Below are 24604 nucleotides of genomic sequence, written 5' to 3' on the forward strand. Positions count from 1 at the left end.
TTTCCTCCCCTAGAAAAAATTTCTTTTAGACACATTTTAGTGAGTATAGGGGAAAGATATGAGGCTAATAATAGAGAATCATTCTTTGTCTACTTTATATTTTAAACACATAAAACCTCCACTGACTTCTATCGCCTTTTTTTTTGTTTTTCTCTTTCTGTACAAGCACTCCTATTTGGACAGGGAAACCTCCCTTCTTCTGAGAAACATTGCAGGAAAACCTTCTCATTTGCTGACCAAGGTGAAACCTCTTCTTTCCACCTGTATGTAAATATTTATTGCCTTATAGGTAGAATACAATTTCTGGGTTTGATTGTGCTCTCAGATTTCTCAGATTGTGCTTTCTTATTTCAGCACCTTTGTGCTGAACAGGAGGTTGTTTTTTTTCTTACTGAAGGTAATTATTTACTGACTTTAATATGTTCTATTAAGAATAGAACATGTTTGCAGTAATTTACTAGTTTTTCACTGAAAATTTACTGTTGTAAATACCTAAAAGTCTTCACAAGTATATTGCACTTTTTCTGGCTTAACATTGTAATTCACTTGAAAGTCTAAAAATGTTTAACTTTTACTACTAATGCTTATCTATGCTGTGAGGTTTTTTTCAGCCGACTTTGTTTTCTAATTCTTGTTTATATTATCAGCACCTCATTTAATTAAAACATTTGTTTATATAAACAGAATCTTACTTTACATTAGCTTCATCAAATTGGAAGAGAATGTTGAGTTTTAATTTCTCAGTTCTTCAATTTCAGAATAGTTTGAATTGGTCCAGATAGATTTTCACTGGGTTGGTATTTTACATCAATTTTAAATCTTTTAGCCATTGTTATCATTAATTAAGGGAAACAGAATAAGGAAGCTGACTATAAATAGCTTTCTGCCTCTTTTTAAATCATGGTTTTATTTTATTATCTTATTTAAATAATGTTAAAGTCAAGAATGTCAGACTTGGTTTTTGAAGAATATTCACAGTAATGATAGGTAATGTTTGTTAGTTATTATATCAGAGGGTATTTTTTATTTCATTTTTTTCTTAACCATATAAACTTGTGAAAGATGGTAAAGCTAAAATTAAAATCTCCGTGAGAAGCAGCTCAAAGAGAAGATCCAAGAGTCAGCAGTAACCCTTTCTCTTGCCTGAGTTTCTCTCTTTGAAGTAGATCTAGGAATGGCTTAGAAGTAGCTTAAATATCAGGGAATGTAGAAGTCTAAGCAGATAATAGACGTGTACTTTCTAACCTTAGCAAAATTCTTTCCTTTTCCTCAGCTCTTCTCTGTTGACTGTCTCTACCTGGAATATTAACTCATAGCTTCAGCTAGCATCTCTGTTCTAGATCATATCTCTGAGAGCAACAAATTTTCAGATAGCCATCAGGCATTTCCTGTAAGATTACCAGTACCAATCCCGAAGGTCTTTAACTTCCTTGCCCTGGGGCCTCACAATTTCTATTCAGAATCCTGCCATTCTCCCAGTTGCCCAGGTTTGAACCCTCTACCATTTTTGGTGCCTTTCTTCTTTTTACTTACGACCTCAGCTCTAGTGAAGGACTTGCTATCTTGAGGATTTACTGAGTTCACCCTACCGTTTAATTCCCATTGCCACCACCCTAAAACCAGTTCTTAATCTCTTACCAGAGCCACTACACTTGTCTCTTTATTCTTGCCTGTCCCTCCTCTTGTCCATTTTTTACACTGCTCACAGATTAAGTGCAACTTTTAACCATATCCATGGCTTATTTATTCAACAAATATTTGTTGAGTCATGTGCTGTGCTAGCTATAACATTGTATAAAATGGCCACATATCCCCCGCCTCCCTCAGGAGCTCACAGTCTTCTTATGAAGGTGGATTTAAAAAACATTAACAAGCAAGCATGTAGACAAATTCTAAATCATGTTTTAAGTGCTATGAAGGGAGGCTGCATTGCCTTTAGATGGTGAAATCAGAAAAGGCCCTTCTGGTAGCATTTAATCTAAAGCTTGAAGGATGAAAAGCCATCTTGAGGGTCAAGGGAAGAGGTCCATGTAGACAGTCCCAGGGAGAACGGAACTTGGCACGTTTGAGAAGCTGAAAGAAAAACGGGGCTGGAGCCACAATAGTCAAAAAATAAATATATATACGAGTGTCTTTATTTGGATTTGGAGAGGTAGCCAGGAAGCAGATTATTCAAGCATGCTAAAGAGTTTAATTTTTCCCCCCCTAAAACTGTTGAAGAGAATAACTTCATTCATTCAACAAATATTTACTATGTGCCACACAGCATTTACAACCCAATATGCCAGTGAACAAAAACAGTTTCTATCATAGAATGAGTGGTTCTTTGCAGGTTTTGGATAAATGCAGTCAGTAACTTCTCATCTCCCTCTGCCCAAGTGATGGGGATGCCAACTGCAGCATCAGAGCCATTCCCTCCTCAGATCACATCTCCTGTTACCCCAGTGGTGGTATTACTGGTGTATATAGTCAATATCCTGCTTTCATACAGTAAGAAATTTGAGCAGGAATGTGATTCTGTAGCATAGAACCTAAATATTTAGGGTGGGGTAGTGAATGGAGTCAAGGATGAAGTGGCAGAACTTCTAGATAATCTGAGCCACAGGGGCCTCTCAATGTCAGTGCCCTCTGTACCAGAGCACCTGGCTGTCGTGAAGCTAAAATGAGGTTATACCTCTTGGATAGCTCCTGTGTGGTCGTCTGGTTCTCCCTACCTAGAGGACATGTGTCCAGGTTACTGACACACCTCTGACCTGCTCTCTTCCAAACTAGGACATTGTCACACCCAGTGGTCAGTACATAGCAGCACTGTGCTTAGGCCAGGGCAGCAAAAAGAAGGGGTGGGGTTTTTTGTTTTTTTGTTGTTTTGTTTTCACCAATCCAGGCCAAGTGAAAATTTTTATTTTTGACAAGCAGTGTTTATTAACTGCTATCCCACAGTTTGTGTTATAACCCTTAGGACAAAAGGAACTGTCATATTGTAGTGTAAAGAGCAAGCAGTCACTTGGTAGCTGCCAGTATAATCTTAGAAAGATTAGTCTTTTGGGGCCTTAATTTAGTGTGTGACAAGTTTCAAGGTGTTCAGATAATGTTAGTTCTCTTCTCAGTGAGAGTCATATCAATTTCATGATTTCTTTCTTTGCTTTATTTTTTTAAATTGATTTTAGAGAGAAAGGGAGAGAGAGAGAGAGAAACATTGATTTGTTGTTCCACTTAATTATGCACTCATTGGTTGATTCCTGTTTATACCTTTACGAGTATCAAACCCACAAAACGGTGTATTGGGACACGCTCTAACCAACTGAGCTTACACGGTCAGGACAGTTGCATGATTTCTTTAAGAGAAGTAAACTAGTTACTATTTTGGCCCTAAACAGTTTTCTAGAATAGACCACTTCATGGGCATCAAACTCTTTACTACTACAAGTTTTCTCTTAATTCTTTTAATTTACATAGCTTGTTTATTGTTATAATCTGTGAAATAAACTAGATCCCAAAGAAACTGCTACCTTCTCTTTAGCCCCATAATTTCAATAAGATTTGTTCTGAACCCACAAAGCCTTAATAATTTCTTAGTTGAAGAATTCCCTAGCCGTCTGTTAGCAACTGTAACTCTATAAGTATTCTGTTTTTTACACTGAAGACAATGCTCTAACACTTTGTGGCCACAGCATTGGCTTTCATTTAATCGTAAGATCTTCACTGAGTTTTTGTCCCTGATGTAAATTTGAGGAGGCTTGGCATTTGATGATTATTGATAGCCACACAGGGGTTTTTCAGGTAGAAAATAGGTTGTCTCTTGCTTTTGTAAGAGAAGGGGTAGGAAAGAAAGTTCAGTTATTATATGTGTGAGGTATCTTTTACATATATTTAGGATAGTTATGGGACAAACAGGGTGAAGAAAGGGATAGGCCAAAGATAAGGGGCAGAAGACTTAAACCCGGAGTTTGCTGGCTTTAACAGAAAGGAGAGAACATGAGATGAATAAAGCTCTGTTCTTTGTTTTAACTTGAGTTGCAGATAGTAAACATAGATTTGCATTGCCTTTATAAATAAACTATTGGATATCTTCTAAGTATATAATCTAAGTACATTAGCAAAGATTTATTGATCTTTCCTATATTGCACAATACTCTATAAGCTTATAACAGTTTCTTCCTTGTTGTGGTTAAAAGATATGATCATGACTTAAATAAAGTAGGTGAAATCAAACTTTGTGAGGAAGAATAAAATACTATGAATTTTGCAGTTTGATATAAACATTTTATTTCCACTTTTGCTCCAAACTCTAGAACTTAGAGGTATCTTGATTAATTGTTTCTTCAAAAAGCTCCTAGCAAGGACATTCTTGTTAATAAACTGGAGAAGAATGAACTTAAATTTCCCTAGGTTGAAATTAAGCTAGCTTTTAAATTTGAATTTGATAGTTTTAACACAGACCAAAGAGTAATATGTTAAGCAAATGGGAGATTAGCTAAATTTGGGTGTTCAAATAGCCTACCTTGCTGTTTTACCGAAAAAATGGTTTCTTATTGATGGCTAGGAAATCTCATTGTTTAATGTATGTTCATTGGTTGCAGGTATCTTGTTTTCTTTCCTTTTTTTTTTAATGGAATTTATTGGAGTCTTTTGTTTCTTTAAATCTTTCTTCCAGTGTATCAGCTTTTTTCCTGTTGGCCTGTGGAGCAGAAACTGATCTGGGAGTTTAAGCTAATCTTATAATTGAAATACTTTTGATGTCATTTCTTCAAAAGATAGCACTGATTGTGTTCTAGATAATATACTAAAAGGGGAGTTGTGAAAGTAAATTTTCATAATAAAATTTATAACCAATATCAGATGTAATATTTGAATTCTTATATTCCTTTTTTGAATAGACTTTATATTTTATAGTAAAATTTAGAGGGAGGTAAAGAGATTTCTTATATACCACTTACCACCACACATGCATAGTCTCCATTATCACCATCTCCCACCAGAATGGTACATTTGTTACAGTTGATGGACCTATATTAACACATCATTATCACTCAGAGTCCATAGTTTATATTAGGCTTCACTTTTGCTGGTGTACATTCTATGAGTTTGGACAAGTGTATAATGACATATATCTACTATTAGAGTATCATACTATTAGAATAGTTTCACCCCCACAAAAATTCTGTGCTCCACCTGTTCACCCCTTCCTCTACCCAACCCCCAACAACACTAATCTTTTTACTGTTTTCATAGTTTTGCCTTTTTCAGAACGTCATATAGTTGGAATGTATAGCCTTTTCAGATTGGTTTCTTTCACTTAGTGATATGCTTTTCCATTTCCTCCATGTCTTTTCATGGCTGGATAGATCATTTCTTTTTTAGCACTGAATAATATTTCATTTTCTGGAATCAGTATAATTTATCCATTCACCTACTGAAAGATATCTTAATTGCTTACAAGTTTTGTCATTTTATAAATAAGGCTACTGTAAACATCTATATGTAGGTTTTTGGGTGGAGGTAAGTGTTCAACTCATTTGGGTAAGTGTTAAGGAGCATGATTGCTGGGTCGTATCATAAGAGCATGTCTAATTTTCTAAGAACCCACCAAACTGTCCTCCAAAGTGGTTGTACCATTTTGCATTCCCACCAGCAGTGAATAAGAGTTCCTGTTACTCCACAACCTCACCAGCATTTGGTGTTTACAGTGTTTTGAATTCTGGCCATTCTAATAGGTGTGTAGTGGTATCTCATTGTTTTAATTTGCAGTTCCCTAATGACATATGATTCTGAGCATTTTTTATAGTCTTATTTGCCATATGTGTATCTTTTTGTATCTGTGTAACTCATTGTTAAGGTGTTTTGCCCATTTTTAAATTGGGTTGTTCATTTACTTGTTAGTTTTAAGAATTCTTTGTATAGTTTAGATCATAATTCTTTATCAGATATGTCTGATAAATATTTTGCAAATATTTTTCCTAGTGTATATAGCTGTCTTCTCATTCTCTTGAATATGTTTTATCCTAAAAATGTATTACGCTTTTGAGGACATTTAATTTTTTTTAACTTCTGCATATTGATTATAATATAAAAGAATTTGGCCTTTTAGAAGTTCATGTTTATATTCCAAATATGCAAAGCATTGATTCTGCATACCAGTTTTTCCTCATCAGACTTTGAGATTTAAATTTATAGTAGTAATTTAGTTTTCTTATTTTATAACCTGCCTTAAGAAAAAATCTTGTTCAGATATATAATCAACAATAATTCTGTTGTTTATTTGCATAAAGTGTGGATAGGATGATCGAATCTTTTAATCAAATGAAAATATCTATAATAGTCTAAGAATTCAGTTTTATCTTACTTCTCTCCATTGTTAAAATAAAGTTCTTTGTTTTCTGTCTAATTGGGTTTACAGATAGTATTTCCAGACCTTGGTGGTTATTATGTTAATTCCCTGACTCCTTTCATTGACAAGGATCAGATTTCTGACAAACAAGCCCACTTGTCTTCCCCAACCACTGGTTTTTCTGTTTCACAGAGTAGTGAGTAAATACTAAGCTCGAAATGAGGGGAGAAAGCCTAGAATGTGAAGAGGAAAGCAAAGCAGTTCAGAAACAGGAAAGCCAACAGAATTTAGGAGAGCAGTGAATCTCTTTTGCGGGGAGTTTTTTTACCCTGATAGCTTTAGATTTTTAATGAAGAATGACACACGGGTTGTGGTTTTTAATTAGAATCCACAGCAGATAGTGTTTGTCTGATATAATTAGGTTTTTCTTTTGTTGTTGTTGTTTTTAGTGTGTGTGTTTTTTTTTTAAATTTTATATTAAATAAAGGAATCTACAAGCTGGTAGTTTATATTTTTCTTAGTTATTTTCCAGAGAAATCAAAGTTTAGAATTAGAAAGTAATCCTTTATAAGTACAGGTTTACTTACATGAGTTTTCAACTGGCAATTAATGCTACAGTGTACTATGGCCTATTGCTGGAAAGTTCAGGTAAGTACTGGTATTAGAGCACTATATGTTGTTTTAGGAAAAAAAATAGACTAATGGTTTAAGTATAGTTGTAGTTCTTGATAATTTTATTACTACTTATCTAAATTTTATAAAGTAGAAGTTAGTAGAAATTAAATATTTGAAAAATTATATTTAACTTAAAAATTATCAATGAATTAATGGAAATAAATTTGAGTTTATTGACATGAGACATTGATTATATTGTGTGTTTTTTTCCAAAGCAGAGTAAAACTTACAATATAATGTAGCCTCTTCTATTTTTATTGGTATATTAATGAGAATGTACCTACATTTTTTTTAATTAAGGAGTTATATATGGTTGCAGATAAATTGATACTAGGATTTTTTGTTTTGTTTTGTTATTTTTATGATGATATGTTTTCATTGTAAGAGAACAAAACATTAGTATGCAAAAAATGGATTGCCCATGCTTTGGAGGGGTAATAAATTCAGTTAAGTATTGTGCAGGTGTAACAAATTGGCAATCTCACAGATAACCTATATACATTCATGTTTCCCCTAGCCCAGAACCCCAAATTCATCTTCAGATGGACAGAATCAAACTCATTAATCTACTACATTATAGGTTTCTTTTTCTCTGGAATATGGAATCTAGTCTAATAAGAGATCTTCAAGTCTGCATCTTTAAAAAAGTTTATATGTGAGCTCTCACTTTGTGAACACGGTTATTTTTAAAATATACTTTATATAATTGTGTGAAGTTATATTCTTGCTGAAATTCAATGCTAGCAACATCCTTAAGGATAAAAAGACTTCTTTTAAAAATCTCATTATTTTAGCATTAGTTTATCTGAAGTGCTTTTGTTCACAGGAAGAACAAGCAGCAAAATTGAAAGCTGAGAAGATCAGAGTTGCCCTAGAGAAAATTAAAGAGGCACAAGTGAAAAAGGTGATACTTGGATTTTTTAAATCAGTTTTACAGATTTATAAAAAATTGCCTTGTTTATATAATGTATCTCTAAGATATGGAGAGGTAGAGGGGTATTTCTTCCTAATATATTTTTCACATGTATTTTTTGTGGATAAAATGCATTTTAAAAGAAGTAAATTTCTGATTTTAAGTTGCCCTAACAGAGTAAAACAAAATAATCTTATTATGATCTTACCTGTTATAATTTTAAGGAGGCTTTAAATTTGTTTATGTAGGTTATTTGATACCTAATTTTAGAGTATTTTTATATAATAAATTTAAGTTTGTTTTAATTTATATTTAACTGAGGGCATTACTAAGAGCAGTATTCAATTGTTGGAAGAAGTTTCTAAAATGTCTAATTTTTGGTTTGCATTTAATTTTCTTTTTGCCTTTTATAGCTGGTTATTAGAGTCCACATGTCTGATGATAGTTCTAAAACAATGATGGTGGATGAGAGACAGACGGTGAGACAAGTGCTGGATAATCTGATGGACAAATCCCACTGTGGTTACAGTTTAGACTGGTCACTGGTAGAAACCATCTCTGAGTTACAAATGGGTTAGTAATCTCATTGCTTCACTTACTTTTTAATTTCTTTTTAATTCTAACAGTTTTTGTGTTGGTAAAAGCACTTGGAGACATATTTATATTTTATCCCCTATAATATAAACTTGGCTTTTTACATTATCTTTTTTTTTTCAAGTATTTTGAGATTTCTTTGAATATGAGGAATCTAGTTGAGTTTAGATTTTCTTATAGAACAAACTTTTTGTGTGTTTTTTAAGGTAACAAAATACTATTTCCCTTCAAATAAGAACTGCATAGATCAACACATTTACTGAAGACCAATTTATTCACATTTGTATTGAAGTCTTTATTCCTGCATTTGATTTTCAGGGGACAAATAAAGCACAAATATCTTATTTTTAGCTAGGTGTATTATGTCTTAGTTTCCTAAGATTTGTAGTTTGGTATGATGTCTTCTAATTATAAACATCCTCATTTTTTATATCATTCTTGACTTTTAAAACTTTTTTTTGTAATATTAGTTGTATGATTACAGAAATCTTGCAGTAATTCTCTTAGCATACTTAATTGAATCAGTAATCAATGTTAACTTGCTATTTTAAAATATGTATTTGCATTTCTCTTACTACTTACTATATTTTTAAATATTCACAGCAATTTACAGATAAATAAAAAATATAATTATTAACCCCTTCTCTCAGAGAATATGTACACAACTCCCAAAACTAAGTCATAAGTTATTAGACCATCATTAACATGAATAAAAATGTATTCTCGTAATACTCATCTATAACTCTTCTTAATTAGAAAACTTGTTTGAGTTCATAGATGTAGTAGCATTATGATACACAGAAAATGTTCGGATGCTAGTTTTGGAATATTTTTATGATCGTAGTTTTAAAGACTCACATTTGTAATATTTCTGTATTACCTCTTATATAATTGACTATGGTGTCTTAAGTAACTATTGTTTAATCATATATACATGGCACAGTGCTTCAACTATAGTATGAGGTGAACTCATAGATACAGAGATCAGACTGGTTGGTTGCCACAGGGGAAGGGGGTTGAGGGGCTAGGTGAAAAGGGTGAAGGGATTACATGCAAATTAGTAGTCACAAAATAGTCACAGGGATGTAAAGTTCAGCATAGTGACTATAGTCAATAATATTAATAAGTATATATAGAGCCAGGTGGGTACTTGAAATATCAGGAGACCACTTTGTAAAGTAGTATATGGTTATCTAACCATTATGCTGTGCACCTGAAACTAATAAAAAATAATAGTGAATGTTAACTGTATTTGAAAAATAAAATTTAATATTTTATGTATTTAGTGTCATTCAGTATTTGTTGAATGAATAAAAGAAAAGAAAACAAGGGGCTAAGAGCCCAAATAAGTTGGTAGAAACAAATTATGATAAATGTAAATTACTCAATTAAACAAATATTAGAAAGGATGAATAAATAAAATGCAACTGTTTGCTGTTTATAAAAAAGACCTATTATCTAAAGACACATAAGTAAAAGTAATGTGAAAAGACACTAACCAAAACAAAGGTAATTAACTTTGTTAATAGCAGACAAAATAGACTCTAAGCAAATGCATTACTAGAGATGAAGAGAACACACATATTCACTAGTAAGAGACCATATTTCTAAATTTTATCTAATAGCATTAAATTGTATAAAGCAAAAGTTGACAGAACTACGAGGAGAAACTCATGTCAGCCTTCATAGTAGAACCTTTTCAATGATCAGTACAATCAAGCAGACAAAAAAGGATACAGGAGATTTGAAAAATAATTTGTTTGATCTATGAAATAAATTTAGAACACTATCTAATTACAGGAAAATATACATTCTTTCCAGCAGAAGAGGAATATTTCTAAAAATTCAAGTATGAAGCCATCAGCAACTTCAAGAAATTTCAAAAAATTAGTATCTAAATGGGTTCTTTGAATATATATGTTCAATCTAAAGGTCATGTGCTTTGGTTCCTAATTTGGAAATTAGAAAATGTGTCTATGTTTAAAAGTAAAACCCATGACTCAAAGAAGAAATTATCTTGGAAATTTCTTAAATTACAAGAACTGAATACTATTGGAAATACTTAATATCAGAATTTATGATATGCAACTAACATATTCTTTTTTAAGGATGAATGGGAAAAGGCTGAAAGCTGAAGAAAACCTAGAAGAAGAATTAGATTCCAGTCCTAATTCTTCCATGTAGCAGGCGTGTGACCTTGCTAAAGTCACTTACCACCATTAGGGCACGTTCCCTTATTTGAAAACAGGTGGAAAATCTCTAAGGGCCCAGGACTGTAGTGTCAGTAAGGATTCTGTGATTCTGCTGTGAATTATTTTGCATGGTTTCATATATTTGATGCAATTCTGGTGAATACTAACAAAGTACTGTCATTTTATTTTGGGACAGAGAGAATCTTTGAAGACCATGAAAACTTGGTTGAAAATCTTCTTAACTGGACAAGAGATAGTCAAAACAGGCTTATGTTTATGGAACGTATAGAAAAATATGCACTTTTCAAAAATCCACAGGTGAGACTCAAAAACACAGAGGTTGTTATTTTTAAATGCTTATATTGTTCTGTCATTACTAAGTTGATAGAGTTAAAAGATTGGCAACCACCTGGTTGGAATACTGTGGTGGTAAAACCCCATGGGAGCATTCACTACTGCTAGGGTGGAGGGACTGCTGGGCCCCGGTTGTCAGGCCCGAGGGAGGTTATCAGCCCAAAGAGCCGGATGGGGTGAGCCCTTGGGGCAGCAGAAGTAACTCCAGGGAGTTTCCAGGTTTCTGCTCTAATCCAGAGCTGTGTTCAGTAGCTATTTATTTGGTGAGTTTCTATCCATCAAAGAAAAGTACTTACATATTTAAGTTTCTCTATTTCAGCCATTTATCCAGTTCAGATTTTGATTTGTTTTTTAAATTATTTTTTGATCTTAGTAACCTTGATTATAAATGGTTCCACATACTAATACATGTGACCTTGCTTTACTTGGCATCTTTGCTTATTTCAAAACAATGTTTGAGTTAATACTTTCTATTGCCCAAATCCTATCTTATATAATAAAAATGTAATATGCAAATCGACTAAACGGTGGAATGACCAGTCTCTATAACGCACACTGACCACCAGGGGGCAGATGCTCAACACAGGAGCTGCCCCCTGGTGGTCAGTGCACTCCCACAGGGGGAGCACTGCTCAGCCCAAAGCCAGGCTTATAGCTAGCAAGTGCAGCAGCAGTGGCGTGAGCCTCTCCTGCCTCCACTATGGGCGGGTGGTAAGGAGCGAGGGGTCCCGAACTGCTAGAGCCCCAGACTGCAAGAGGGATGTCTGACTGCTGGCTTAGGTCCAATCCCCGGCGGACATCCCCTGAGGGGTCCAGGACTGTGAGAGGGCGCAGGCCGGGCTGAGGGACTCCCCACCCTCCAGTGCATGAATCTCGTGCACTGAGCCTCTAGTATTTTATAAAAATCAATAGGCAAGAGAAAACAACCCCACTATAAAAAGTAGTAATGAGGGAAAATAGTAGCAGTGTTAAAGGTATTGAGTAGTCATCCTTCAGGTGGCTTAATCATGACACATCTTTACTGGACATTTTAAGTGAAGAATACACATTTGGGAATATGGATAGATCTTTTTATGGGTGATTGTTGAAAATTTTTTCATAAGGCTAATAATTAGAATTCATATTTTAGTTGAGTCACCAAAATGAGATTATGGTAGTCTCAGAGAATTTGGGATTTCTTCTTTAAAACCCAGAACATAGAATTACATTTTCTGCATCTGCATCAGTTAAGCTCAGCATATTTTAAGGAAATTTGCTTTCTTTGTCATACTTAATTTGTAAACCCTTCAGGTCCTGTAAACACAACTTTCATTAGATATATCAAAACATAATATTGTTGCATGTAGTATTACCTCAGGATTTGGGGGAGAGCACTTACATTGAGTAGGTCAAGGTGAATGAGGAAGGTAAGGAGGAAGCCACTGTTAGCCATTTAATGATGGTGTCCCTGCACAGGTTGCTTTCCAAAGAGTGTTCCTTCTCCTCTACACAGCCGGAAACTGACACAGAGGTGCTATGTCTCTAGAAGAAATCACATATGCTCTTGTGTCAAGGGAATAATAGAATGTGTTTATCCTTTAACTTTCACGTATTCATTTTTCCAGAACTATCTTCTGGGGAAAAAGGAAACAGCTGAGATGGCAGATAGAAACAAAGAAGTGCTGTTGGAGGTATGACTCTTCACTCTCCCATTATAATATTAAAATATTAACCACCATTTTTTTAAGTCAGTTATGTCAATGAAGTATGTTTATTTTTGCAGTGTAACTAGAGGAGACTCTATTTTTCTATAGCCTGGTGGAGAGAGTTCAGCTGGTGTACTAAAAGGGACATGAGCTTTTTGGGAGCTGATGAGTGGGAGAAAAGGCAGGTCAATGAAGCATATGATTGTGCTGTTTATCTGCTTACCCAGAGAGAAATTTGAATATAAATAGCTGTTTACAAAATATTTCAAGCCGTAGTCTTACTGAATGTTTACATGCATAATCATTTTTAAAAATACATACATCTCCTTATTTTGAAGAATAATAAAACAAATTCATATTGAATTTTTGGCTTTTGTTAACTTAAGAGCATTAAGACCAAAGACGTTCATATGTTTGAAAACCTGAATAAATGCTTGCTTACAACAAGGCAATTAGGAAAGTGAAGATCAGCACTCAGCTTTTTATATGGTACTCACTACAATTAAGAAAAATCCTTTTTATAATTCCTAATTTTTCTGTACTTCAGGGAGAGAGAAATTAATTTAGGCTCCATATGTCCTATGTTAATCTTTAGTGAGTATTTCTAAAATTCTTTTACTAAATACATGGTTGCTTTTTGTAATCATTCACTTAGCATGTTGCTTTCTTTTAAAATGCATTCCTATTTAGCTTGACAGCTAATCTAAATGTGTTATTAATTTGGATAAATATAAAGTTCAATGCTTATGTTAGTTCTGACACTTTTATTAAATTTAGTATAACTGCTGTTTACAAATGCATTTAAGTGTCGTTACATGCAACTCAGTTGACATTTCATCTGTTTCTTCAAAACTGTATATTAGGTAAAATTTCACAGGGACTGCCATAGAAGTTCTAAAATAAATCCATATTATGTTACAATAAAAAGTTCTAATTGAGGTATAATTAACAGCATGGTTTTAATACAAAGCCACTTTGGTTTAATTACAGTGTCATACATTTTACAAGAGTAAACACAACTTTGTTCTGAGAATCCAAGAATTATATGTCTTTCCAAATTATCATCTTTTAGGAATGTTTTTGTGGAAGTTCTGTAACTATACCAGAAATTGAAGGAGTCCTTTGGTTGAAAGATGATGGCAAGAAGTCCTGGAAAAAGCGTTACTTTCTCTTGCGAGCATCTGGTATTTACTATGTCCCTAAAGGAAAAGCGAAGGTGTGTCCCTTCTGCTGGCTTTTGAGTTTCTTCATTGTGCTAATTGATTTTAATTTGTAGTGAGTGTGCTGACAAGGTGAATCCAGGCTCTGATTTGTTTCAACTTCTGTAGGACACAGAACATTGCTTTGTTTACTGATCTGTTATAAAGAAGAAGAAACCTGAAAATGTTCACTCTCTGCCCATTAGTTGGGCCCATCTCCATTCTCTTGCTAAATTTGAAACCATCCTTATATGTATTATTTTTTGGGACTTCTACCAGAGTAGTTTTTGCTGCTTGTTGTTTGGGGAGAATAGCTTTCTGGGATTATGGATGTTTCAGCCTTACCTGTCGCTTTTGTGCTTACGGGAGGGGGCGGGGGGGGCGGCGGCACTGTTTTAAGCTCCTCACTCTATCACTTCTTCCAATCTTTACTGCCACCCCAAGAAGTACCTACTGTTGCCCCTATTTAACTGGTAAGGAAACCCCGACTTGAGAATCACTGTGCTTGAGATATGTGTGGACAGACACTGAACTGCATTATTTTCTTGTTCTTTCCAGAGAGCTCTACTATACTAGATTATTTTTAATATACTATACCATAGTTAAAGTTTGTTTAAAATGCCACCCTTTTCCAAGCAAGTCAGTGTTAATTGTAAATGGCAAGACAGTTAGTAAAAGGGATGGCCTTTTTTGTTGCATCATGGGTTAAAAAAGAAACATTTCTAGAGAATCTCACTGTCTTGTCCTCTGTAAAATAGCAGTAATTTCTACGTGGTAAAATTTTGATTTTTCTACTAGAAACTGTTACCAGTTATGATATTTGCTTGCTTACACATTATTGTTAATTTATCCGTTTGGCTGTGTTTTATCTTAGGTTTCTCGGGATCTGGTATGCTTTCTCCAGCTGGATCATGTCAATGTTTATTACGGACAGGACTATCGGAACAAATACAAAGCCCCGACGGACTGTTGTCTGGTGCTGAAGGTAAACATGTATCTCTTTTTAAGAATTTTAATTGATGTTAGACATAGACTGTGTTATTGGACATTTTAGAATAGTTTGGATCTTCATCAAGTATACTGGTTTTGCTTTTTTCTGTAGATTTTTAAGGGAATAGTGAAGGATAGTGAATAATGTGCTATACCACAGCTGATCCTTAGCTAAGTAGCTCTTATTAGATTGATGCCACTAAAAAATGGATACTAGATCATAAACTATTCTGTACTTCAAATATATTTAACTCATAATATATATAATAGATTAGATTATAAATTTGAGGCTTTCATTTCGTAGCCAGGCTTATTTTAGGAAAACTTAGATCAGAGCCAAATAAATGTGGAACATAAAATTTTATGTGGTTTTGTTTTTCTTCTGTACTTACTCAGCAGAACCATCAGGGGGCACTGTGGTCAAAGTGGACTGGCTCTCATCTGGTCCATAAATAATTATTGTCTCCTCCCCCCCCCCCGAAACACACACACAACTGTAACCCTGGTAATCCATGCATGTAGGTAGTCCATGCAGGTATTATTGCCTGTCTGAGTTGTTTTTAGGGCTTTTCCCCCTCTCCTTTATACAAAATTTTTAGCTACTCACACCAATTATATCTGTACTTTAAGAACTGATATTTTTAGTGAAGTTTTAGTGATCTGTAGGGACACTAATAAAAACAACTTGTAAAAATCCTGGATAATTATGGAGATGATTATGTCTTTATCATTAGCTCCATCCTAGTAACCCTTTGGTAGCTATTAGGTCTACATGTTTATGTCATTGTTTGATTTTGCTTTTCTGAGAATTGTCATTTGGGTTTGTGGTAGTGGTGTTTGTTTAGTGTTTTGGTGTAGAGTTTTTATTGCTTTGATAAAATTAGGTGTATTGTAACAGTAACCCTTTTGTAGGTAATCCTTTCTTGGAGAATACCGCTGTATCTTTTAGGTTACAGCAGCAAATGATTTTTAAGTCAGTAGAAAGTAGCTTAATCCAGCAATTTTCCAAATGAGGTCTAAGGTCCCCTAGGAGTCCCTGAGGACCTGACAAGGGGTCCTCATAATTACTTAAACATAAAAACATAATTTGTTTGCTTTTTACACTCACATTCTCTCACAGATGTATAATGGAGTTTTCAGAGGGGTTATATGACATGTGAAGATATCTTTGCTCTCTTAGGTAGTAAAATGTGTATTTGTATATTCTTGTATTTTAATTTTTAATTTCTTGTAAAGTAAATACTAATAAACTTAACCCATGTAAGTAAAATTTGTTTGGGGGATCTTATTACATGACAGTAAGAGTTGGTTATTTTAACGACTCAGATTGTCAGTGAGAACCTAAATTCTTTCTGTCTTTCCCTGTCCCATTTCCACATATCAGCTTATTCTCAGGCTGGCTCACTTTATAGTCACAGATGGCCACTACAGTTCAGGCATCACATGTGACCCAGAAAACCCATCTGTCGATGGACACTTAGGTTGTTTCCGTATCTTGGCTATTGTAAATAATACTACAGTGAACACAGGAGTGCATATATCTTTTCAAATTAGTGTTTTCATGTTCTTTGGATAGATACCCAGCAGAGGGATTGCTGGATCATATGGTACTGTATTCCTAATTTTTTTAGGAACCTCCATACTGTTTTCCATAGTGGCTGTACCAATTTACAGTCCCACCAACAGTATGCAGTGGTTCTCAACCTTCCTAATGCCGCGACCCTTTAATACAGTTCCTCATGTTGTAGTGACCCCCAACCATAAAATTATTTTCGTTGCTACTTCATAACTGTAATTTTGCTACTGTTATGAATTGTAATGTAAATATCTGATATGCAGGATGTATTTTCATGGTTCGTGACCCACAGGTTGAGAACCGCTGAAGGGTTTCCTTTTTTCCACATCCTCGCCAACAGTTGTTATTTATTGCAGTATTATCTTACTTCCTTTTGCAGCTTATAAAATTCTTAGGTTAAGAATATTTTTGTTCTAAGGGGTTATTTTTTTGAGGTTTAGAAGGATCAAAAGTGTTAGAGTGGGTAGAATGTTACATGTTTTTATTTTTTTACTTCTTGCATGTTAGTTGAGGGAAGTAATTTTCAAGTCTATATGTGTTTCCAAAGTAATAAATGGTGAGTATACATTCAGTGGTATTCCTTTGGCACTTGGACTGTGATTTTATAGCATCACTTTTAATTACAGAGTTTTAGAAATTATCAGTCTCAATCTAATGTTTGGCATAAACAAAAAAAATAATCAAATAGCACAATAGTAATCCATAATTTATTATATTTTTAAATATTTTTATTCTCAAAATTTTTACCTTTTATTAAAGAATGCAAACATTCCAAATCACCATCATTTTAGAAGTGAAATAATTACTTTTGGTGTAGCTATTCATTTGTTTTGGAAGTAATTTCATTGTATGTTCTCTTTGGAGTATTTAATAATTTAAATGCAAAGCTTCTGATTTTTAGCAAAGACTGTCTCCTCCATACTTGCTCTTAGCTCTTGTGCAATTTTAAAAGTGGTGGAATAATATTACGGAAAAGAGAAGAGAGGCAGCAAATTGGGAAGAAGATTCCACCATTTATGAGGCAGTAGTGTGGCATAATGTTTAATAGCATGGATCCTGAAACGAGATTGCACGATTTCAAATCCTGATTCTTTCACTTGTTGGCAAATAACTTTGAATGCGGTCCTCACCCCTTTGGGCCTCCATTTCTTCTCAGATTGTGGAGGTAATTATATGTGACTCATAGGGTTTTCATGAGGATGGAATGAGCTAATATTTAGCATAATGCTGGTGCATGGTAAGTGCTCAATAAACGCCACTTTTAATAAAATAACATTATATTAGTGGAACAGGCATTCTCCTGCGATATTGGCACAAAGCCTGAATGACCATATGAAGGCTATAGAATGAATGCCTTTATTACACGGGAGGTTGAGAATTTTTGAGGTCCTAAAATGCATTTTAAACTAGCAAGTAGTCTGCAAATACTCAAACAATCATATCATAATACTTTTCAGGGTGTTACTTTGATTCTCAGGTTAGAGATGAGGAGAGAAGGATAAAGGATAATTTCTCTTTGGTATTCTCTGATGTTGTCTTGATAAAAACACTCCCTTTGTGTAGAGAAGACACACTCTCTCAGGCAGGGCCACCGCTACAGTGGAACACCCTTGGTTTTAGCCCTACTCTCAGGAAATGGAAGGAATTAGTCAAGAACAGTTTGTAAATCACCATAAAGGGAGGAGTAGGGATAAAGGTTCAGAGCCATCCTGTAGCCCCTTGTTCAGATGTCTGAACCCTGCTGGTGAGCAGTGTCTCAGGGAAGCAGGAGATGGAGAACAGCTCTTTTAGCCCTAGTTGGCAACACCAAAGAAAGCTTTTTCAGTCAGCCCATTTTATCTTCTGCACAAACTGTGGCCTCTTCTGTTTTGTATCCCAACATCTACTTGAAGCATCTGGCAAATAGTTGTAGCTCAATAACAATTTGTTGAATGAATGAATGAATGAATGAATGAATGAAATTCCCCTTCCTCCTCTTATAGAAAAGTACACGCTCTTCTGCCTGTCCTCTGCTCTTTCAAGGTTGCTATGGTGGTTTATTTTAATGTGATTCATGAGGAGAAGGGCATGTATTCCAAGACAAGGCTGTGGAGCCTATATTATCAGGAGAAAAAACTGTTAGATATTGTTTTGCTAACCTCTTATTGTTGAGGGGTGATGGTTAAAACTGACTGTAGCATTCAATAACTAAATTGGTGTTAAATGTCTTATCATAGGAACTGAGCTCTAAAGCAGTGTGTAGAATAGAATAAATGAATTTACATTTCTCTCACTGTAGACCAGAGAGACTGATCTTTTAACAATGCAGATATACAACTTATAGTGGTGGCCACATATTCCTGCTGCAGTGTTAACTTATTCAAATTGCTTATTTTATTGATTTCATGGGTTTCCACAACAAACGAATATGGTTAGAGAATTTTTAAAACCTCTTATAATTGAACATAATTTAAATACTTTAGGTAAAATATAGCCATTTTAAAAAATGTTCAGAATAACTGAAAAGAGAAGTCATAATAAACAGTCATTACATCCAAAACTGAGTGTGATTTAGGGTTTTCTTCTCAGAGAACAAGTGGTTGTGGCCCAGTGGAGTTAAAACAACTTACATCTGTGCTAGCACTTGCATTTTGCAGTCAAGGTCAGGTCAGTCACCCGCCGTCCAGCCCTCACCTGAAGACTACACTTAGTTCTCCAGCAGACTTAGTAGGACTTTGTCTTTAACCTTGCAGCACCCACAGATCCAGAAGAAATCTCAGTACATCAAATACCTTTGCTGTGATGATGTGAGGACCCTGCACCAGTGGGTCAATGGTATCCGCATTGCAAAGGTAAGTTTTCTTTGAGTTTGATGACAGAACAATGAGGTACTTAATTATATGGTTTTGATTGTCATGATAATTATTCCGGTTGTTTCATGTTTATGATTTTGCCAGTGTCTGGTTTTCTCAGGCCTTATGTTTTAAATATCTTTTTTTCTTTGGGGCTAGACATAAACTTTTAACAGTTGGTATGTATCTATGGAATAATACTGCTAGTAAAAGCTTGTATAGCGTCAAAGGTGATTTATTTGGCTTTGGAGCATGTATTATATGATTCTTATGTTCAGAATTCAGCCTAGACAAAAGAAATTGCTTTGGGGGGTGGATGAATAAGCGGAGTACAGGATTTTTAGGGCAGTGAAAATATTCATACTCACTCTATATCAGTGGTTCTCAACCTTCCTAATGCCACGACCCTTTAATACAGTTCCTCATGTTGTGATGACCCCCAATTTCATTGTTACAAATTGAACATAATTAAAGCATAGTGATTAATCGCAAAAACGATATGTAATTATATATGTGTTTTCCGGTGGTCTTAGGCGACCCCTGTGAAAGGGTCGTTCGACCCCCAAAGGGGTCACGACCCACAGATTGAGAACCGCTGCTCTATATGATACTATAATGATGGGTACATGTCATTATTCACTTGTCCAAATCCATAGGATGTATACCACCAAGAGTAAACCTAAGATCAACTACGGGTTTTGGGTGATGATGATGTCAATGTAGGTTCATTGATGGTAACAAATGTACATTGTGGTGGGGAGTGTTGGTAATAGGGAGGCTGTGCATGTTAGAGGCTGGGAGCATATGGGAAATCTCTGGAACTTCCTCTCAGTGTTGCTGTGAATCTAAAACTGCTCTATAAAAAAAAGTAAATCTTAAAAAAAAATCTTTTAAAGCACATTTTGAAGATGATTATACTAAGTAATTGGAAATAAAATTTATTATAGCTATAAAATCAAAGTTGCTTGAGGAATAACTGAAAAAAAACTTTATATTGATAATGAATACAATCAGGTGTTAACTTCTTGCTGCCTTTGTAAAAATGAAGAAAAATAAGAGATTATAATTTACTGGTATTAAAAGTATTTTTGAAGGATTATTAGGTATTAATTTTAATACAGACTATGAATCAGTAAACGGAAATGTACCCCCTTTCCTGCCTTACCCGGCTGTATCATGCCCTGTGAAGTTCAGATGTCCTCACTTACTGCTTCTGTTTAGTATGGGAAGCAGCTCTACATGAACTACCAAGAAGCCTTAAAGAGGACAGAGTCTGCTTGTGATTGGACTTCCTTATCCAGCTCCAGCATTAAATCAGGATCCAGTTCTTCCAGCATCCCAGGTAATGTGAAAAGCCAGTGCACAGTTTACTAGCAATATGAAGGTGTCCCTGTAGAGTGCTAGTAGACCTGGTTGCTTCAGCATGATTCCTAAAAAACAGCCAACCTAATTTCTAAATTATAATAAATAGGTACATGAGCTTTTTTTTTTTTTTTTTTTTTTTTTTTTTTACTTGCTAGAGGGGACAATATCCTGGGCAATCTAATAATATCCACATCTCATAGAGTGAATGGATAGGACTAGCTGTAACATTGGCATCTCTACCAGATGTCAGGCACTGAGCTAGGTGCTTCTGCATGGTAATCTTACTGACTTGGAGTCCAGTAAAATAACCTTCCCAGTCCCCTCGCCCTGGAGTCATTCAGATTACACTGTATCCTCAGCCATTCCCAGCTCCCCTGAAGACTTGCCCTCGCACCTTGCCAGGAGGCCAGGCTCTCAGTGCAGCTGCTGCCCTGTGGTGCCAATACCTAAGCCCTAGGAAACACACTTCCCACTTGGGAGTCAAATTCTAAGTACTGTTCATTGCTGGGTCAGGATGTGAACATCACGTATAGATCTGAATTCATAAGTGAGTACTCTCTGCGATGGCCTGGAGCAGGGATATATAAAAAAATTGAATTTTGATGTAATGAAGATAAAATTGAAGAAAAAAAAATTCACTGCTCTATTGATGGTTCATTTTCTTATTTGCTAGGAATTCTTCCAAGATAGATTGGCAGGATACCAATAATATCATATGAGCCTTTTATTGTAATTATCAGTGTCTCATGGTGAACTGTTTTAAAAGAATCAAGATTTCCTATTAGCCCCTAAGGTAAAGGGAAGTTTTCTAGTGGAAAATATGGGCGGTGCTTTATATGAAATGCATAAAAGTAACTTTTTGCTCTTCTATAAAGCACCTGGTCTTGTGCAAAAGATCTGTCTGAACATACATATTCACACTGTCAGAATACTGACATATGTCATACTGTTTTTGAAAATCTATTTTAAACAGAGTCTCAGTCAAATCACTCAACTCAGTCTGACAGTGGGGTGTCCGACTCCCAGCCAGCGGGACACGTCCGTTCCCAAAGCATCGTGAGCTCCATCTTCTCCGAGGCCTGGAAACGAGGCACGCAGCTGGAAGAGTCCAGCAAGGTAACACCTGTGGTCATCGGTAGAGAAAAACCTGTGGTGTTGTGTGGGTTTAGCTTGCTGCTCTTTTATTCCTTTACAGTTGGGCCTTGACTTACGAGTGTCCCGACTAACGAGTGTCCCGACTAACGAGTTTTTTGAGATACCAGCTGTCTCTCGGCCAATTTTTTGCATTGAGTTGATGAGTAATTTGAGTTAACGAGCTCCTTAACGAGCTCGGTCTGGGAACGAATTAAACTCGTAAGTCAAGGCCCCACTGTATTAGGAATCTTTCTTGGCTCTACATGATATATTCTTTCTTTGGTTTCTCCTCAGAAATGAGTATTTGTGAATGGGCTCTAGTGATTGTGATTTGGAAAAACAAACAAAAAACCCTGGCAGTGTAACTCCTTTTCAGTGGCTCACATTTTAAGAAATATTGATTTCCTCCTCCTCCTAAGTCAGTTTGAGTAGAGCAACACCATTCAGTGCCAGTGCCCTGATCTTGCTGCGAATGGTTGAGTGTTTCTTTATGTATTATTAATTTAGTTATTCAGGCTCCTTTATCTTCTTTTCTTCTATGCTTTTTGACATTTCTCTACACATTGATGAATTTTCTCCAATTATGGTATATGTGGAAGGCTACATTGAAATTAATCCCCTTAAAATTTTGGATCCCTAAGCCTTGCATAATAGCTTGTTCAGTGCCACTGAAGGACAAGTGTAATTATTGCAAGACTATGCAAAAAAAAAAAATGGAGTTCTTTAGATGATTGTAAAACACCATATCAAATTGCCTCTGAAATGTGAGAGCGCGGGTGTCCTGGCCGCATTCACCTGCTCACGCCACTGCTGAGGACCCAGTGGCACATTTGACCTGACCATTTTGTTTTTACCCAATAATAATTTTGATTTTTCTGTTCTTTTGGTCTGAATCACTTATGCAAGTACATTCACTAATGAGAATTAAATGGTTTTCCCCCGGTTTATTCCTTAATTTTAATATTTAGTCCTCGGGAGGGTGGAGGAGGCATTAGTAACCCAATGTGGAGGCCTCTTAGAAGTAAATATTTGAGAAGTGGTTCTAATGGCCTAAATTCTCAAAGCACTTATAGTTTAACTTCCTTATCAGAGGCTGAAACTTTAAGAAATAGTCCTCTCCTTTCTTCCACTTAATGTGATAGAGTGGCCCCCTTTCTGGTGCTAATTACTCGATGTATGTAGTAGAGAAGCAGGTTTACACTGCAGACATCTGGAGAAAAGTCTTCACCTTACTATGTGTTTAATGGTGCTATCCATGTGCATTTTAAATGAAAGGCCAAGGAAAACAGTATCACATGCCCGTGATCCAGCAGGGCACTCTCATTGCAGTTTCAGGAGCGTGCGCCCTGAAGTGCAGCAGTGACGATGTGTTTGAGTCTTGATCCTCTTGTGTTTCTTCTGTTACCTCAGTCTCAGGTGCCAAATGAGAAGGCCAGCACAGCTAAGGTCTACACCCCTGCAGCAGCCAAGACAGGGTCAAGTTAAGGTCAGGGGCTGCTTTATGGAAACACACTAACCTGGGTGACTCCTGTAACCAAGTCTTGCAGACTAATGCTTTTACTTTGATGTGCAATTTTAAAAGAAGCATTCGAGTGTCCTGATGAGCAATAGAATTCAGCCCTGTAATGAGCCTTCTAGTTCACTAACCTCAGCTTTCTACATGCTAATTAGATTTCATTCATAATTGAAAACAAATGGTTTTAACTTGGATCTTCATAGGATATTCAAAGAGCCTAAAAGATGTACCCAAAGTTATTAAACAAGGGTCCTTCCTCTGCTCTTTTCAAACATCCTTGAACCACATCCATGCATGAGGAGTTCCATGAAATCAGTGACTCAAGGTGATAATTTGGGCCATGCTAAGAGGTGCTCGATGGGCTGGCCAGCAGGTTGTTGGCAAATTCTAGCTCCCCTTTCTTGATACATTTCCTTTAGCCTTCCAAACTTTCTTCTCATTGTCTTCTGCCTTTTTCTGTCAGATATTGTTATGATCTTTTGCTGTGATGTTTATGAAGCATTTCTTTGTGTATTTTCCAGTAAAATGTAAAGAATGCCCTCTTTACCTGCATTGCTGGACTTCTGTGTATGTTGGATGTGTCTCACATGAGCATGTGTGTGTGTGTGTGTGTGTCAAGCTCGTTCACTCCTGTGTGACTGCACGCCCGCTGAGCATTCTTACACTCAGTGTCAGCTTATTAGCATCAAAAAGCCATCCTCATTCTCAGAAGGCCCTCCATCAGCACTCCTAAACCCAGCCAGGGCACCTGCCTCATGTGGATGAGTCATGGACTGAAACTGAACTCAGCCATCACATCTCCCCTTGCCAGAGTTTGGGTAGGGCAGTGCTCAGAGGGCGGGCTCCCACTTGGAACAGCCCGCCACCATCAGACAGCACTGCAGCAGGAAGCTGTTCCTAGATTGTTGGGCAGTCGAGTTATTTCAAAATGTTGTTGGATAAACAGACTTCCCCTGGCCCTCGCTGCCCAGGGAGCCAGATTTTAGCCTTCCTGCCTTGCTCATCTTTATGGTCACAGCTGCTGCGCCTTTTCATGCATGTCCGAGTCCTTGCCTTTTATTTTTACCCATTCACAGCTGACATCTGTAACTATTGCTATGTTTTCTCTCACCCCCCTTTTGTACTCCTTTTAGGCCAGAATGGACTCTATGAATCGATCCTACACTTCACTTATGCCCCCTTTATCCCCACAACCTAAACTAGTCAGCCCCTACACGGCCTCCCAGCCTTCGCCTCCTCTCCCACCCCCACC

General features: G+C 35.9%; 1 protein-coding gene across 2 annotated transcripts in view; it reads left to right on the forward strand.

Annotated features, from left to right (window-relative positions):
• Window positions 1-24342, forward strand: part of RAPH1 (Ras association (RalGDS/AF-6) and pleckstrin homology domains 1) — a 45454-nt gene extending 21112 nt beyond the window's left edge. Inside the window, exons 5-16 of one of the 2 annotated variants that reach the window (XM_014546098.1) lie at window positions 167-241; window positions 7830-7907; window positions 8330-8489; window positions 10899-11020; window positions 12450-12566; window positions 12661-12726; window positions 13814-13957; window positions 14815-14925; window positions 19239-19337; window positions 20559-20679; window positions 21676-21818; window positions 23556-24342. In XM_014546098.1, coding sequence (XP_014401584.1) covers window positions 167-241; window positions 7830-7907; window positions 8330-8489; window positions 10899-11020; window positions 12450-12566; window positions 12661-12726; window positions 13814-13957; window positions 14815-14925; window positions 19239-19337; window positions 20559-20679; window positions 21676-21818; window positions 23556-23573 — 1254 coding nt within the window. In that variant the 3' untranslated portion in view covers window positions 23574-24342. The other variant, XM_014546097.1, reaches the window with a different exon arrangement.
• Window positions 24343-24604: the final 262 nt, after the last annotated feature.

The sequence above is a fragment of the Myotis brandtii genome, unplaced genomic scaffold (genome assembly GCF_000412655.1).
Source record: "Myotis brandtii unplaced genomic scaffold, ASM41265v1 scaffold43, whole genome shotgun sequence".
NCBI lineage: Eukaryota > Metazoa > Chordata > Mammalia > Chiroptera > Vespertilionidae > Myotis > Myotis brandtii.